Source organism: Populus trichocarpa, chromosome 19, assembly GCF_000002775.5.
Source record: "Populus trichocarpa isolate Nisqually-1 chromosome 19, P.trichocarpa_v4.1, whole genome shotgun sequence".
NCBI classification, from domain to species: Eukaryota; Viridiplantae; Streptophyta; class Magnoliopsida; order Malpighiales; family Salicaceae; genus Populus; species Populus trichocarpa.
Genome location: NC_037303.2, coordinates 586245 through 602375, shown reverse-complemented (window position 1 = coordinate 602375; position 16131 = coordinate 586245). Strand labels below are relative to the sequence as shown.

At 35.2% G+C, this 16131-nt stretch overlaps 1 protein-coding gene across 1 annotated transcript; it reads right to left on the bottom strand.

The window, feature by feature from the left end:
* Nucleotides 1-12740: 12740 nt before the first annotated feature.
* LOC18110374 (terpene synthase 10) lies at nt 12741-16131 on the bottom strand. Its single transcript, XM_024591907.2, has 7 exons — nt 15866-16131; nt 15515-15782; nt 15063-15441; nt 14641-14859; nt 14367-14505; nt 13654-13902; nt 12741-13188 (listed from the first exon to the last, which is right to left on the bottom strand). The coding sequence occupies exons 1-7, from the start codon at nt 16091-16093 to the stop codon at nt 12901-12903; spliced, it is 1770 nt and encodes a 589-aa protein (XP_024447675.1). The 5' UTR covers nt 16094-16131; the 3' UTR covers nt 12741-12900.

Below are 16131 nucleotides of genomic sequence, written 5' to 3'. Positions count from 1 at the left end.
ACAATCTGCCAGACTATTGCTCTCACGGTACACATGAGAAAAAGTAATTGAGCCAAAAAATCTAGTCAATCTCTGAACTGTGGAGAAGAGCTCTCGGTGCATCCATAGCCTGTTATGAGAATTGTGCATCCAGCTGATTACATTGGCAGAATCAGATTCAATAGTAATATGTTTATGATGAAGAAGACAATTTGAGGCTGAGAGCTCAACAGCTTTGACAACAGCTCTAAGTTCAGCTATATTCGAATCTAGTATCCCTACTGGCAATGAAAAAATATCAAGGAGATGACCATGGTGGTTTCGCAGGACACCACCTATACCTGAGAGTCCAGGCTTTCCAAGAGAAGAGCCATCCACGTTCCACTTGAAACTGTCAATGGTTGGAGGAGACCATATCACACCGGTTCAGGTAATCTGAACATTGGACCAACGAATCAGACCTTCTGCCGATCTTAACAGGTCTGAAGGGGAGTAAGGAAAGTCAGGATGAAGTGCTTTCAACCATAAGCATAGCCGAGTGATGATAAGGAAGAAAAGTGAATCATAGTTTGGTGACTTTTGTTGAAAGATCAGGTCATTTCGAAGAAGCCAAAGGGACCACGCCACTGAGAAAAACAACATCAACCATGCTTTCTTCTGAAATTTACCATGGACCATGAAAGTCCACTGAGAGAATAAGCCTGATAAATTCTTTGGGCAACACCATGATAATCTCCACCACTTAATGATTTTGGACCAGATAATCCAATGCTGATGACAATGTAAAATTAAATGATCAACCGACTCTTCCTCAACTAAACAAATAGGACAGTTAGAGTCTGAGATATCCAAAACACCTCTTCTAACCAACACACCTTGGGTGTTGAGTCTGTTAATAATAGCCATCCAGCAAAAGATCTCCACTTTAGGAGGGACTACACCTTTCCAGATCCCAGCAAAAGAGAAGCCATTGTTAGGATAATGAGAGGGACTTAACAGCCCACATAGAGATTTAACGGAGAATCTTCCTGATTTGTTGTCCTTCCATATTAGTCTATCCTCTGCCTCGTTGTCTAAGTGCACTGTTGAGAGAACAACATATAGTTGTTCCAACAAGCCAATGTTTCGACCCTTCAAAGGTCTTATCCAGGAAAAGAACCATGTCCATTCAAAACCCTCCCACATTCCCATCTTGTCAATGTTGGCATCTTTATCATTGGATAAATGGTAAAGAGTAGGGAAATGATCTGCAAGACAGTAATTGGCAAGCCAAGTATCATGCCAAAACACTGTCCTTTTGCCATTTCCAATAAGAACCATAGATTGATGAGACACAATCTCTTGTAACCTGTTGTCTTTAATGCAACGGTTGATCATACGCGTCCATGTGCTTCCAGCTCCTGAAATAGAGGCTTGCGGCAGGAAACTAGAGCAGTTAATATTGTGTATGAATTTGACCACTTCTTTCCACAGGCTTGTGTCCTCCGAGCCCAACCTCCATAGCCATTTATACAACAGAGCTTTGTTTTTATCCCTTAAAGATCCAATCCCAAGACCCCCAATCCTTTTCGGAAGAGTAACTATTGTCCAACTGACATTGCATAATTTCTTGCTTTCCTCTTTTCCGGACCATAGAAAGTCTCTGAACTTCCTCTCAATTGCTGTTGCAACTGTTGCAGGCATGGGAAATAGAGATAAATAGTAGATGGGCAGGTTACTTAGGACAGATTCAAGTAGACACAGTCTACCCCCAATGGATAAGAATCTGCCTTTCCATGCAGCCAACCTGCAGCTGATGTTGTGGATAATAGGCTTCCACATTGAAATTCTGTTCATATTTGCACCGATGGAGAGACCAAGATATATGATGGGGAGTTGTTCCTGCTTGCATCTAAGGATCTGCGCTGAGTGGCGACATACATGATCTTCAATACCCACTCCAATAATACTGCTTTTAAAGAAGTTAACTTTCAACCCCGATATAAGTTCAAAGCACAAAAGGATACGCTTTATGTTCTGTAAACTAGATAGGGAAGCTGAACTGAATATAAGGGTATCATTCGCAAACTGCAGGTGAGATAGGGCAGGACCAGTCTTGCCAAAATTTAGTCCCTCAATTAGTCCCATATCACAACCACGCTGCAGCATACAACTCAATCCCTGAACTGCAATATTATAGAGAAAAGGAGAGAGATGATCTCCTTGGCGTAATCCTTTTTTCAAACTGAATTCCTTTGTAGGAGAGCCATTAACAAGAACAGCCATCTTTGCTGTGGAAATACATTGCATAATCCACCCTCACCATCTAGTTCCAAAACCCATACTAGCCATGACTTCATTAATGTATTCCCATAGAATAGAATCAAATGCTTTGTGAAAGTCAAGTTTGAAGAGATAAGCTTTACCCTGTTTTGCCTTGATGTAAGCAATAGCCTCGTTTGCAATCAATACACTGTCAAGTATTTGACTCCCTTTGATGAAAATAGTTTGATTGTCTGTAATAACTTCTGGCATAACATGTTTTAGTCTGATTGCCAGCATCTTTGATATAATCTTGTACAAGCTTCCCACCAAACTGATAGGTCTGAAATCCGCTAACTTTACAGCACAATTTATCTTCGGGATGAGGGTCACAAAGGAGTTGTTGATGCCTGAAGGGAGAAGGTTAGATTGATAAAATTCATCAACCATTCGTGTAATGTCCCCGCCTATAGTACTCCAAGCTTTCTTGATGAAGAAAAAATTAACACCATCAGGACCTGGTGCCCTATTTCCTTCACAGTTCCAAACCGCAGCTTTGATTTCTTCTGCAGAGAACGGGCATTCTAAAGCAGCCGAGAATGAGGGCTACAACATTTGAAATTCCAGATGATAACGTGAGGGCCTTGGTCTGTCATGATGGGAATATAAGTTATGGAAGCAGTTGAAGACAACTATCTTCATATCTACAGGATTAGACAACATCTTGCCGTCAACCTCTAGGGATAACATCTGGTTCCTTTTCTGTCTTATTGTTGCAGCTAAATGAAAAAAACGTGTGTTCTTGTCTCCAAGCTTGCACCACTGCACCCTTGACTTCTGTTGCCAAACATACTCTTGCATTCTATACAAAGTTCTTAGTTTAGTGGCAATGCTATTGCTTCTAATCAATTCAACAGCTGACAGGTCTCTGCATTTTTTGAGATGGTCGAGGGAGTCAGCTTCCAACTCCAGCTCCTTGATTTGGTTAGACATGTTGCCCACAACATCTTTATTCCAGTGCTTATATCTCTCTCTTAACATCTTGAAAGCTGAAACCATATTCCTTCTACTAGTTGATGAGACCAAAATTGAGTTCCAGAAGTTTTGTATCATCTGCCTGAAGTTAGCCACCAGCCACCAGCAGTTCATGAACCGAAATGGTTTTGGTCCCCAATTCGTAGAGTCTAACAATAGCTGCAGGGGTCTATGATCAGAAGAGAACCTTGGGAGACCGAATAAAGTAGAGGCGGAAAGAAACTGCAGCCAATCACCCGATATGAAAATTCTGTCAATGCGACTCGCCGCGTTACCTCTGGACCAGTAAATCTTTTTCCATTTAAGGGGAGATCAATAAATTCACAGCCATCAATGCAGTGCTTCAATCTTGTCATAGAAGCAGAAACTTTTGAACCATCTTTTCTATCCAAGGGTGACAAAGTTTCATTAAAATCACCTGCAAGAAACCATGGGGTGCTGACACTATCTTTGAAAGTATTCAAGTAATCCCATAACTCCTTTTTCAGGATACCATTAATCGGAGCATAGATAAAGGAGACCATGCAATTCAAATTGTAACGAGTAAAGGTACCTTCAACATGTAAAATACGCCCATTCATAGCAATTGAACATCTAGATACACAAAACGAAGCTGGATTTCATATACATAAAATCCCTCCAGAGACGCCTAATAATGGAACTGCATACCAGTCTCTAGCATGCCGACCTCAGACAGAGCTAATAATACTAACAGTAATATTTTCAATTTTTGTTTCTAATAAACCCAGAACATCAATAGAAAATTTCCTACCCAAATTCCTCACGCATCTTTTCTTATCTCTACCCCCTAAACCATAAACATTCCAAACAACAATACTATCCATAAAAATGAGTTGAAAGAACCATACCGTCAGACTGGATAAGATAATTAGCTTACTCCTTTTTCCTTCGTAGCCACTCCTCCTGCTCTTTTTCTATGAATCCCTGCAGTGTTTGTGTCATCAGGCGATTATCATCATGCACTTGAAGGATAGCTTTTCCCACTTCCCAGCAAGCATTAGCTTCCTCCCACGAGCCGGACAGTAAAGTGTCAGCAGCTTGGCTACCATGAGTTGCAGGGGATCGATAGAGTGAGCTACTGGCCTCATCATCACCCGCATGTTCCTTCCCAGAACAAATAATTGCATTTCTGTTCTTAATGCCATTGTCCGACACTGAATACTCTAGATTGCTTTGGCCTGTGGTTGTTTCTGCCTTTGCTTTCGGCCCGTTTGCTTAGGCTCTCCACTAGTATAGCCCCCCTCTTGATCCAATTCTTCTCCCTCAGAAAGATAGACAACGAGCTGCCCAACTACAGTCCTATAATCAGCTGCAGCCACCTTGGCATAGTCATATCGTACCAGTGCTAAACAGTTATCAACTTCATACACACTCTTCTCAGCTAAAGCTGCTTGTTTGCATGGCTCCGTGATTTCTGGATATAGGTATATAGGTGGCATGACATGCTCAGTGAGTGCACTGTCAAGCAGATTATTGTTACCCAACACAGCAATGAGATTAAATTCAAATTCTGCACTTTGTCCTATAGCTCTGTGGGACAATGTATCTCTCATCGGAGCATCACCTTGATCGTCCTCGTCGTCTTCAAAGAGCCCCGATTCTGTGTAAAGTGAGACGTCCATGGAATGCTTGACTGTTGTGAGGGAGGGTATGAACGTGCCTTTGATTTCTGTCAAAGAGACCTCCACCTGAATTCCATCAAGTTTGAGGAGCACTTGACCCTGTAGAGGTTCCAGCTTAGTGGTTCTGATAAGAACTCTTATGCCTGATATGGATCCCTGGCTAACACAGGACGTGTCATAGCCAATAATATTTCCCCAACTCTACAGAATGGCATCAATGCAATTCCTATTCCAACCTTCCATCGGTAACCCAAATATAGATATCCAAGCGAACCTATCATAGGCGCATATCCTTGCTTCCCACTGCCTGAGGTTACTAAGTAAAGAATACAGAATAGATCTTGCATTTTGTTGTTCCTTCCGTGAGGCTAACTGGTCCTCAAAAGTAACAATCACTTGACTAGCTCCTAGGAATCTAAAGCTCACAGCTTTCTCAATTGATTTTAATACCATTTCCTCCATGGTTGCTACATCAGCATTTGGCAAGATCTTTCCCACTAAGCTCCTACTCAGCCATTCCTTATCCTCATCTGTGGAGTCGTATTGTATCATTCTCCTCTCATCACTGACTGGAGGCTTTGTGGACTTGAGTACCTCAATAAAAGATCTGGTATCTCTGAACAGAAGTTCAGGTTTATGAGGTGGAGCAGGTTTGGAAAGGGTTTTTGATGGTAACAAGGCAGGAGTAAAGGGAGGATGTTTGGCTGGGTTTACTCTTAGTTTGTAAGTGTCAAACCAAAGGCTGCTGGCATGATCACAAAGATCATTAACAGACATGGAAGATAGTATGTCCACAAATCCAAAGCGTCGACCTAGAGCAGTTTTTCGCTTGGAGAGGAACAACTTGGTAACCTGTCCAAACTTAAGGAAAGTCTTTTTCAGATCTTGATAATCAACCCAGGAAGGAAATCTCTCAAAAAACAGCTTAATAGGTTGCGAGATAGGAGGGGCACTGTCAAGTGGTGACAGGCCAAGGCTTTTGGTGTTAGATGCAGATTTTCGTGCAAAGATAGCAGGGTGATTTGGAGTTTGAGAAGACGATAAGGTTGCTGCAGATGATTGAGACAAAGTGTGAGCATGTTGGTCTGGTCTTTCTACAGTGGTAGGGGGAAGGTGATGAATTTATGACGTAATGATTTTTGGATTTGAAAAGTAAAGCGTGATGAAAAAGAATATATGTTCGTATCTTTACATAGAAAAGTCCATATACATTTTAAGAATAGGATAGGAGATTTGGCACAATTCAAGGCTGGTTATGCTCTACATAATTAAAGGCTAGATATACTCTGTCATTGCTGGATTTGAACTGTCACGGCACTTGTGGTATCGAGGACGGCTTCTGTCTTTTGAGAGGTGTTAAAAAGATATGTTCGGATATAATCATAAAATTAAAATTATGTATCGTCATTTAGTATTAAATTTATTAGAAAATCTATGATTTACAAGAATTCAGATAAAAAACTTGTTGTGCGAGGGAAAAACACATTATTTCTAGTGCATTCTATCTGAGATAAGCTATATTATTGTTTGATTGTTTTTTAAATCGAGTTTCTATTTATTAGTCTCGTTAAAGGTTTAAAACAGATCTTTTCTCGTAAGGAAGTCTCTACCTTTAGTGGGTTAAAGCTTAACAATTCTAAGGCTCGAATTTTAACATCGCATTTATTTTCTAAATATAACTAATTCCTAACATTCTGAATAAAATAATTGCAATGGGTTTTTTGTGTTTTAGCCAAACCTTAATAGATAATCATAAATTAGTTATCATATCCAAGAAAAAAAATGGAAAAAAATCATGGAAGGGGAGTACTATACTAATATTAGAGATACTTTCTCATGTTTCAATACTGAAAATGAAGAGAAAAGGCTTTTTTATATATTCAAGGGGAAAACTAGCATCTATATATGGTCTCAAAATTTTGAAAATGTAACCCCTAAATAAATTTTAAGAATTAAAACAGGTTAGTAAGTAAAATTTGCTTAAATTAATCACTAAAACAACTAATTAATTCAAAGGACTAAAGATCCATAGAAATATTCACTACAAATTATAATGTTTCTGTACCAAAACAAGGTCTCTGCAATATCTTCCAGTGTAGCAGAAATTAATTTCATGATGATTAGTGGTCGAAGTTATGTAGTGTTAGAGAATAATATAAATTATATTTTGGGACCTTATTTAACAGCTTAAGTTATTAGATTGAGATGATTATTTGACATGATATCAGAGCTATGATGACCAAGCGATCGTGAGTTCGAATCTCACCATCCCTATTTATTTGATAAAAAATTAAGTACAAGGTAATGTGGGCTTGTATAAGTTTCAAGCCCAAAGAGTTTTCACTTGAGAGGGTGTGTTAGAGAATAATATAAATCATATCTTGGGACCTTATCTAACAGCTTAAGTTATTGGGTTGAGATGATTCTTTGACATGGTATCAAAGCTTTGATGACCAAGCGGTCACGAGTTCGAATCTCACCATCACAATTTATTTGATAAAAAAATTAAGCACAAGGTAATGTGAGCCTATGTAAGTTTCAAGCCCAAAGGGCTTTCACTTGAGAGGGTGTATTAGAAAATAATATAAATCATATCTTGGGACCTTATCTAACAGCTTAAGTTATTGGGTTGAGATGATTTTTTTTCATGGTATCAGAGCCTTGATGACCAAGCGGTCATGAGTTCGAATCTCACCATCTCCATTTATTTGATAAAAAAATTAAGCACAAGGTAATGTGGGCCTGCCAGTTTTAAGTTCAAAGAGCTTTCACTTGAGGGGATGTATTAGATAATAATATAAATTATATATTGAGATCTCATCTAATAGTTTAAGTTATTAATTTGAGATTTTCCTTTAACAGAGTTCAAGTTATCAAATTGAGATGTTTTTTGACACCCAACAAGCGTCAAGCTCACAAAGACTTGTGTTGAGAGGCGAAGAAGAAAAAGAAGATTGACTGACCCAAAAGGCAGTAGTCAAGCCAGGGATCCCCGAAGAAAGATGAATAACATAACCACCAGAATAGTCCATGACACCCCAGTGAAACAAGAATCCACCACCCCACAAGCTGAAGGCACCAACAGTGTAAGAGAAAGGGAGCCAAAGTGGCACAAAAGCCATCCAAGCCTTAAAATTCATTCTTCCAAGCACTGATCCAGCCAAAAGAATAAGAGTACTGATTGCAGCAAACACACACTGAAACCAAACCATGGAAGCCATGGGATATAATGGTGTAGCTATTGCAGTCTCTACACCACCGTTATCGTTGAACTGTATGGTCTCAGGGAGTGCAGCTTGGTTGATTAGAAACTTCTGCCCTAAGGCAGGTCCTGCTTTGCCCCAGAAGGGCAAGAGCATATCCCCAAAAGACATTTTGTAGGCCCAAACCACCCAGCAGATTACAATAGCTGCAAAAGCGTAAAAGGCCATGAAAGCTGAATTGACTGCCCATTTTTTCTTGACAATGCTTCCATAGAGAATTACTAGTCCTGGCACACTCTGGAGTCCAACAAGGGTGGCTGAGATCATTTGCCATGCGTTATAGCCCTTGTTTAACCAGTCAGGAACTGAAGGTGAGCCTCCTCGATATGCCACTAGGACTGGGTTAGGTGGAGGAGCAGCCATGGTATTTTAGAGGATTGTGACTAGCTACTGCTCCTTCTTCGTTAATTTATCGGAGTAAGGCTCAAAACATGATTTTATATTTAATTATTTAAAATATTTGAAATAAAAAATAAAATATTTTAAATATTTTTAAAATATTAAAACAAACAGTTAGTAATTAACTAAGTCCACTAATGCATACAAAGATCCATCCCGATAGAAAAGGATCTTTTGCTTCTGATCTAAGCAAAAAAATAAAAAAAATAAGATATTAAGACTTTTTATTTTATTTTGTAGATTACATGGAAAGATTCTAAAAACGGCTAGCTTGAGATGTTTATTATAATAAATTTTCTGTCAACCTAAAGCTGGGTAACTTTATTATTATAGGACCATCACTGTAGTACTAAATAATGTCAAGCTGGGCAGTAATGGAGGGCGAGGATCCCGTGAATCTTTTCTCGAGATCCATATGAGTATTATATATCCCAGGAATCTTCAGTTATATGTGCAATTATCATTTTTTTTTTTATATATTATTGTAGTTAATATTCCATACACACTCATCGTACGTGCATGGCCTTCTACCTTAAAAGGATTTTTCCTTTCTTTTCGTTTTTTTAATATTAAATTGTGTATTTAAATGCCCAACGACCCACTTGGTAATATTTTTATATTTTTTTATTAACATGGGTGTCCGGATCAGTTTATACGGACCTCGACTAATCACATGGGTTTTGAAGTTAACGACCATGTAAACCTCCAGCGGCCTTGAAGTTTGTGAGGCTCGAACTAGTAATTTTTAGGGAACAAATCTATAGTCTAACTAGTTGAGCTACACCTCTCATGGTTATAATATTTTCATATTTGATTTTTAAAAATAATTATTAAAAAATAATATAAAATCCTTTTGAAATATCATTCAACAATTCAAAATTTGGGTTTATATAATTTTCTAGTATGATAATAATATTTTAATAACGAATTAAACATCATTTGTTTGTATTTTTTAATTAATTTAATTAAAAAAATTAAGATGAGTGTGTGAAAGTTTGAAAATTTTAAAGGTTTTGATGTTGAAATCTTACACACATTTGAATTTTTGGAGTACTATTTTTTTTAGAAGATAGACCATTAATATTTTGTCTATTAGTTTATTTTCTAATTTGTTTAAAGATAGCCTAGATTATTTGATCAAAAATTAATTCTTAAATAAATAAATTAAAAATCAATTTATCTTACCGGCGTATCTAATTTATTGATAATTAATTGATTATGCTGCCGTTATCTATGAGTAGTTCACGTGATTAGATGCACCCAGTTGAACATAACAGGCACATCACTTTATCACTTTATAATTTTTAATTATGTTTATATTTCTGTTAATTTTTAAATCCAACGAAGCCAGGAAAATTAGGTAATATCCAAATTCCCCGCATCGATCGTCTTGCAATTGTGCATGCCTATTGATAATATCTTTAGTACGATGTTTATATGCTTTCATGTTAGATTAAAATAAATTTTTAATAAAATATTAGTGTTTTATTAACCAAATAATAATGAATTTAAATTTTATTATTCAATTCTATTTGATAATATCCTTAATTTTATCTAACATTTTAAGTTCTATTTGATAATAATATCCTTAGCTAGTTTTATCTAACATTATAAGTTTTTGAATTTAAAATTTGATCATGAAAATGTAAAAGAATTAGCATTTAATTTCTCAAAAAAATTAGGATATACTTTTAAAGATCACTTGGGTAAATTATTAGTTTATCTAATAATTTATCATGGGAGAGAGAGACATACTCAAATTGATCATGCTAATTGATTTGGGTTATGACAATTAACCAATCAAAAAGGATAAAATAGAATGGTTGAAAACTAATTATTTGATAATTGAATTTTTATTTTAATAAAGGAAAAAAATAATGGTTCATTTTTTATTTTAATATTTAGAATGATCCACCATTATTATTATTATTGAAAAAAAAACATAAACTTGATTTGAAGGATAAAATTAAAGACCATAAAAACTTTGACAATAGAAAAAAATTAAAAAACCAAAAGAAAAAGCACCAAATCAAAATTAGTATTATTCCTATTGGAAAAAAAATAAAAACTTGATATTAAAAATAAAATTGAAAGCCATGAAAACTTTGATAAAAGAGCAAAGGAAAAAAAATCAAGAGTTGAAGGACCAAGTTGAAAATATTATATATACAAATTAGAATTGAAGGATTAAATTGAAAATAAATAAAACTTTAACACAAGAAAAAATAAAAATAAAATTAAAACTCAAAGGACTGAATTTGAAATACAAAAAAAGAACAAGAATTAATTTTCTGAGGTAGAAGAGAGAAATGAAGGGAAAAAAGAAAGAAAGAAAGGGCTGTTAGTTACAAACTGACCACCTTTAGCAGACACGTGCCATCAATAAATAAAAAATGGCATGAATTGGAAACACAAAAAAAGAACAAGAGTTAATTTTTTGAGGTAGAAGAGAGAAATGAAGGGAAAAAAGAAAGAAAGAAAGGGTTACTGATTACAAACTAACCACCTTTAGCAGACATGTGCCACCAATAAAGAAAAAAGGACATGGAGGAGAGCCAAATGAGACCGTGAAAGCTCATTTTCCACCACTAGAAGATGCCACACGTGCCGTTCAAAATACGTTACGTCTCCCACACCCTAATATCTCTTTACATTTAAAAATTATAAATTAAATAGTAAATTACATTACTACCCTCTACCAAACCAACAATAAAAAAAAAACTGAGAGAAAAAGATGTCAATACTCTTGTTTTAATGATTTAAATTTTTTTGTCCCTAAGGTTATATATATAATCTTACTGTATGCTTAAAAAGAAAACGACACCAATACCCGTACCCTATAATTATAGTCTTCTTTTTTTTTTATCCTAGGGGTATTTAGGTTCTTGAATTGTTCATAAATATATTGAATAGACAAAATACCCCTAAAAAAAATTTATAATACCTAATGAACTGTATACAAAGATAAAAATGCCTCTTGTTTAAAGGCAAAATTGTTTTCTTGTGAATGACAAAAAGGCCACCGCATTGTGGTGCGCGAATAAGAAAATATGAGGGAGGCTATAGTAAATGATCCTTTTGTTTTAATTTTTTTTTATATTTATATAGAGTATAAGGTAGTATCTAAACCTTAATTACATATTGATATCTAAGCTAGAATTAAGCTATAATTGAATAATCTTATAAATAAGAAAGAACATTTGAGCCTTAATTACATATTGTTATTATTTCAGGGCTAAATAAAATAGTTTCAGTTGCCTTTCATTGTCCTGGTATCATGGTGGCTGGTTGATGAATTTTTCCCATATCATTATCCCCATACAGACACTCCTAAGCATCACAGATTACTGAGAGTCTTCCATGCCATGGAAATAGGTGTTCCACCATGAAAAGTGACTTCATTTGAATAACATCCGCTCTAATTTTGTCTGGTTGATCATCTAGCCTATTTAAAAAGGTATAATTTATGTTTTTTTACAAAATTGAGTTGAATTTTTGATATCATGATCACTAATTATAGGATTAGATCTTCTAAAATCAATCTCCCTCCACAATCTTATTGAACTATTATAGTATGCCTCTCAAATCCTACCATCTTGTTTTAATTAAGTCATTTATTTTTTCACTTTGTATAGTTTAGAGGTATTTGTTCCATTAAAATATGTTGTTGTCATTGTATCCTATACTAATTTTGCTATAGGAAACCAATTGAAATTTCCAATCAAAATTGGTTCCATTAAATTGATTAGCTAGCCTTTGATATCATAGTTTTAGCTCCTCCGCTTTCTGTTATTAGGGTCTATTCATTCTATTTGAAAAAGTTCCAATTGATATATCCTAGTTTGTCAATCTAGGTCTACTGACATAATTGATACCACTTCAGACAACAAAATATTCACCAGTTTGGTGTAAAATTTAGGTAATCAAAATAGTCAAGTCTTATATGGTTTCTTGTGGGTTAGTGAGTTCTATTGGTAGGAATGAAGAAGAAAACAAAACTGTCCACATAAAGTGATTATAGGGTTTTTGCCGAGTATATGTTCTCTAATTTATATCATATTAAGAATACTTGTAAATAATTATATTTTTCTTTGACACATAGAACAAATTTATATAAAGAACAAGGTAAAATCTAGATCTTAATTATATATTGATATCTAGGATATAATCAAGCTATAGGTGACTAAACTTCTAAATAAAGAAGAAATATATAGTCCTTTATTACATATTGACATTTAAGCTAGAATGAAAATACATGCTTCTCCAACTTAGTCTAATAAAACATATAGATCAATCTTATGAATTTTTTTATATCAAACTAGTCCTTTATTTTGATGAGATTATAAAGGCTTTATAAGTAAGGATTTCACCCTATCCTTAGTCTCAAGATGTCCAACACCATGTCCATCTCCATATTGATACATGCATTGCGCCATTCGTGCAAGGTTCATTGCAATTCCAATGAAAGTTTGGGAGATACGGGGATTAACAAATTGATAATCATTTATTTTCTTCCATGTATTTCCAATTAAACTTTTTATGTGTTCACGAGCTTTTTCTTCGGATACTTCGGCTTCATGCATATAACATTGAATTGATTTGGAAATATCTCCTCGTTTTAATTCATCCTATAAATAAAAAGAAATAGAAAATTAGCATGCATATACTTAAAAAAAACCCATCACAAATAACAGTCTTTACCAAAATGAAAATGAAAATGAAAATGAAAATGAAAGATTGATATATTTACAAACTGAGATAAATTAATTGATCTAGAAATTTACTAAAAAAATACACCATCCATCTTCTTTAGTTTCAATGGATTTTAAGATGAAAGAGGAGATACCATGTTGGAGAGCGGGCCTTTACCAACAAGTTAAAAGCAGTTTCTTGGGCCGAATAATAAGTAAAAAGTGACCCATTTATAGTTAAAGTAATGCATTATATGTTTCAAAAATCATTCCATTACTTGGGCCAGTTAGCGGCCTATGCCTAGAGAAAGAGGATCTGTGGACTAATATAATTTACCATAAAAATGAGAAAAAAAAGGGAAGGACGAGACTATGTCGAGGAGAGGGAGAAGTCTAGCATACCGTGGAGGTTCCAAGATCATCAGCAAGGCGTAAAATCATGGATGACCATCGAATTATATCTAGGTATTCCTCCATGAATTGTGAGGCCTCCTCTGTTGTTGGATTGGAAACATAAAAATATGCATGAACTAGAATCACTGGTGCTGCAATTGAAATCCATGCATTGTCCATGTATTCTTGAAGAGTTGGTGTATATCCACTGAAGTACCACTTAGCCTCCAATAAATATGATTTACATAAGTCTGCCCACTGAAAATTAACCATAGTCTTATATATATTCCCAAAAGAAAAAGAAAAAAGAGGCAAAAATGGAGAGAGCATATTTAAAAAATAACTATAGGCTAATCCAATGAGTTGATCTAGTGATTTAAAATCTAACTTGAGTTGAGTTTTTTTTTTAATTGGTTTTATAAAACCTAACGTAACCTAATTCCTCGACTTAATGATCCAAAATCTAATTAGAGTTAGATTTTATTGTAAAATGTTTTTTACATTGACCTAACAAACTCAAGCAAGACGACAGTTGACTTATTAACTTAATTGACTTGATTATATCAAATTCAAACCTAATCAAGTTAAAACCAATGAAGTATTTTCAAAGAAATTAGAAAAAAATGATAAATGAAGATTTATCGAATGACCAAATAACTCAAACTTTAAACAAGATTGACAATTATAAAAATAACTTTAAAATTAAAAAAAGTAGCAAATACCGCTTTTTTCAAGTAAGGAAGAATGTCAACTCCTTGATATTTAAGAATATCATAAGTCATTTCGTTAACTGAATTGTAAAATGCGAGAAAACATAATTTCATATAGTCTAGAAGCCGATCCATGAAATTTAGATCCCATCTGAAATGAGAACATAAAATATTAATTAGTTAAGGTTTTTTTTTAGTTTTAAAAAAGAAAAAAACAAGTGAGCAAATTCTAATATATAGCATTATAAATGTGCCCTAGAGGCCAAGAAATTGGTGCTGCACAAACCTTACAACGGCATCTGTGAATAGCTCAAGCTCATCTAAGGTACCATAGACATCATAAACATCATCAATTGTTGTTATAAGTGAATTAACTTTTGTTAGCATTCTCCTGCAATTACCAAACTGAGGTTCAAATATGACCCCCACAGTCCATAAGAAATTCTCCACCAGCCTGTCCCTGGCAAAATCCAACTTTTCTCCAAGTCCTGTCCTCTTCCACCACCTGTTCATGTTAGGAAATTAAACTGTCACCATCAGAGAAAAGCTACATAACGTAAACTAGTGATATAGGAGGATCATCAAATCTAAAAAAGTTTAAATTATTACATACAATTTAATGAAATAATATTAATTTTTATATGCTGTTTAATTTTCTTCCAAATTGTACAAAATAAATAAATAAAGAATCTTATTAATTCTACGTACCTAGATGAATGTTTCAGATCTTCTTGGTGTATTGCTTGTACCATGTTGAAATCCAATTTAGCTAGTTCTAACAACACAGGTTCCATATCAGTTTTAGTTTCATACACATTGATGAACCAATTGGACTCCAATCTTAGCATCCTCCAAGCCAGTGGAAGCTCTAAGGCGTGGCTCACCATCTTTGAAAGATATTCGGAAGGGTTGCACTTCTTGACATATTTTTCGAGATTTTTGGTGGTGAAGTCTCTTGCATCCTCCAAGATGCTCTCGCCTTCTACCAAGAAGTATGAAGCTTCATAAAGAAATAGCATTCCCTTCAAATCGTCATGAATCCATGCCCTAAAGTTTCCTTGTTCGTCCTTGAAATGATTGAAAACCTCTTCAAGTGGAGAACACAACTAGTCATGAGAACGCATAGAACCATCAATATCTACATTGCTTAAGAGACTTACCTTGAGGTACCTTGTATCCATGCTGCCTTAGGAGTCGAAATTCTAGAGCAGTAGCATACAAGTCATGTACTGTCTTTGTATTCTCTATATGATTTTTATAGAATAAACTCTTCAACGTGCTCTTTATTTCATCAACAAAATGGTAAGATAACCCAAGTCTTTGCAAGGCATCGATTAGCTCAAGTTGATCCAAGGGTTTCGATGCGTTCGCCAGCATCATCCTTATGTTTGCCTTCAACTTTTCGCTTCGCGCTGTATATGGCTCTCCCTAAACAACATCAAATTCAAGAACTCAACTCAAGTTGTTTGAACAATAACATAACATGACATTATAATAGCTAGCAACTATACCTTATATTTACTAGTCAGTGACTGAACAAAATCATACTCCCATATGGAAGTTTGATAATTTGCCGACCGCCGGACAATTTGACCAGCAGCTTCGGTGGCAACCATGCATCGAACTTTGGTAGGTAGAGAGCGATAATTCTTGCTTGATACAGGTCCTGCTAAGGCGCGACTTGGAGATGCTAATGTTGGGAGAGTACAAAATGATGAAGCAAAGTGGGTAAGAGCCATTCCTCAGTGTTTTGGACTTCTCGGAATTCCAACGACTG

Excerpts from the sequence above, each read along its gene's own strand:
- LOC18110374 (XM_024591907.2), bottom strand. The coding sequence starts at position 16,093 with ATGGCTCTTACCCACTTTGCTTCATCATTTTGTACTCTCCCAACATTA. Across the intron at positions 15,442-15,514 it reads TGGATACAAGGTACCTCAAG|AGGTTTTCAATCATTTCAAG; the intron begins GTAAGTCTCTTA and ends CTCCACTTGAAG. Across the intron at positions 14,860-15,062 it reads GATCTGAAACATTCATCTAG|GTGGTGGAAGAGGACAGGAC; the intron begins GTACGTAGAATT and ends TAACATGAACAG.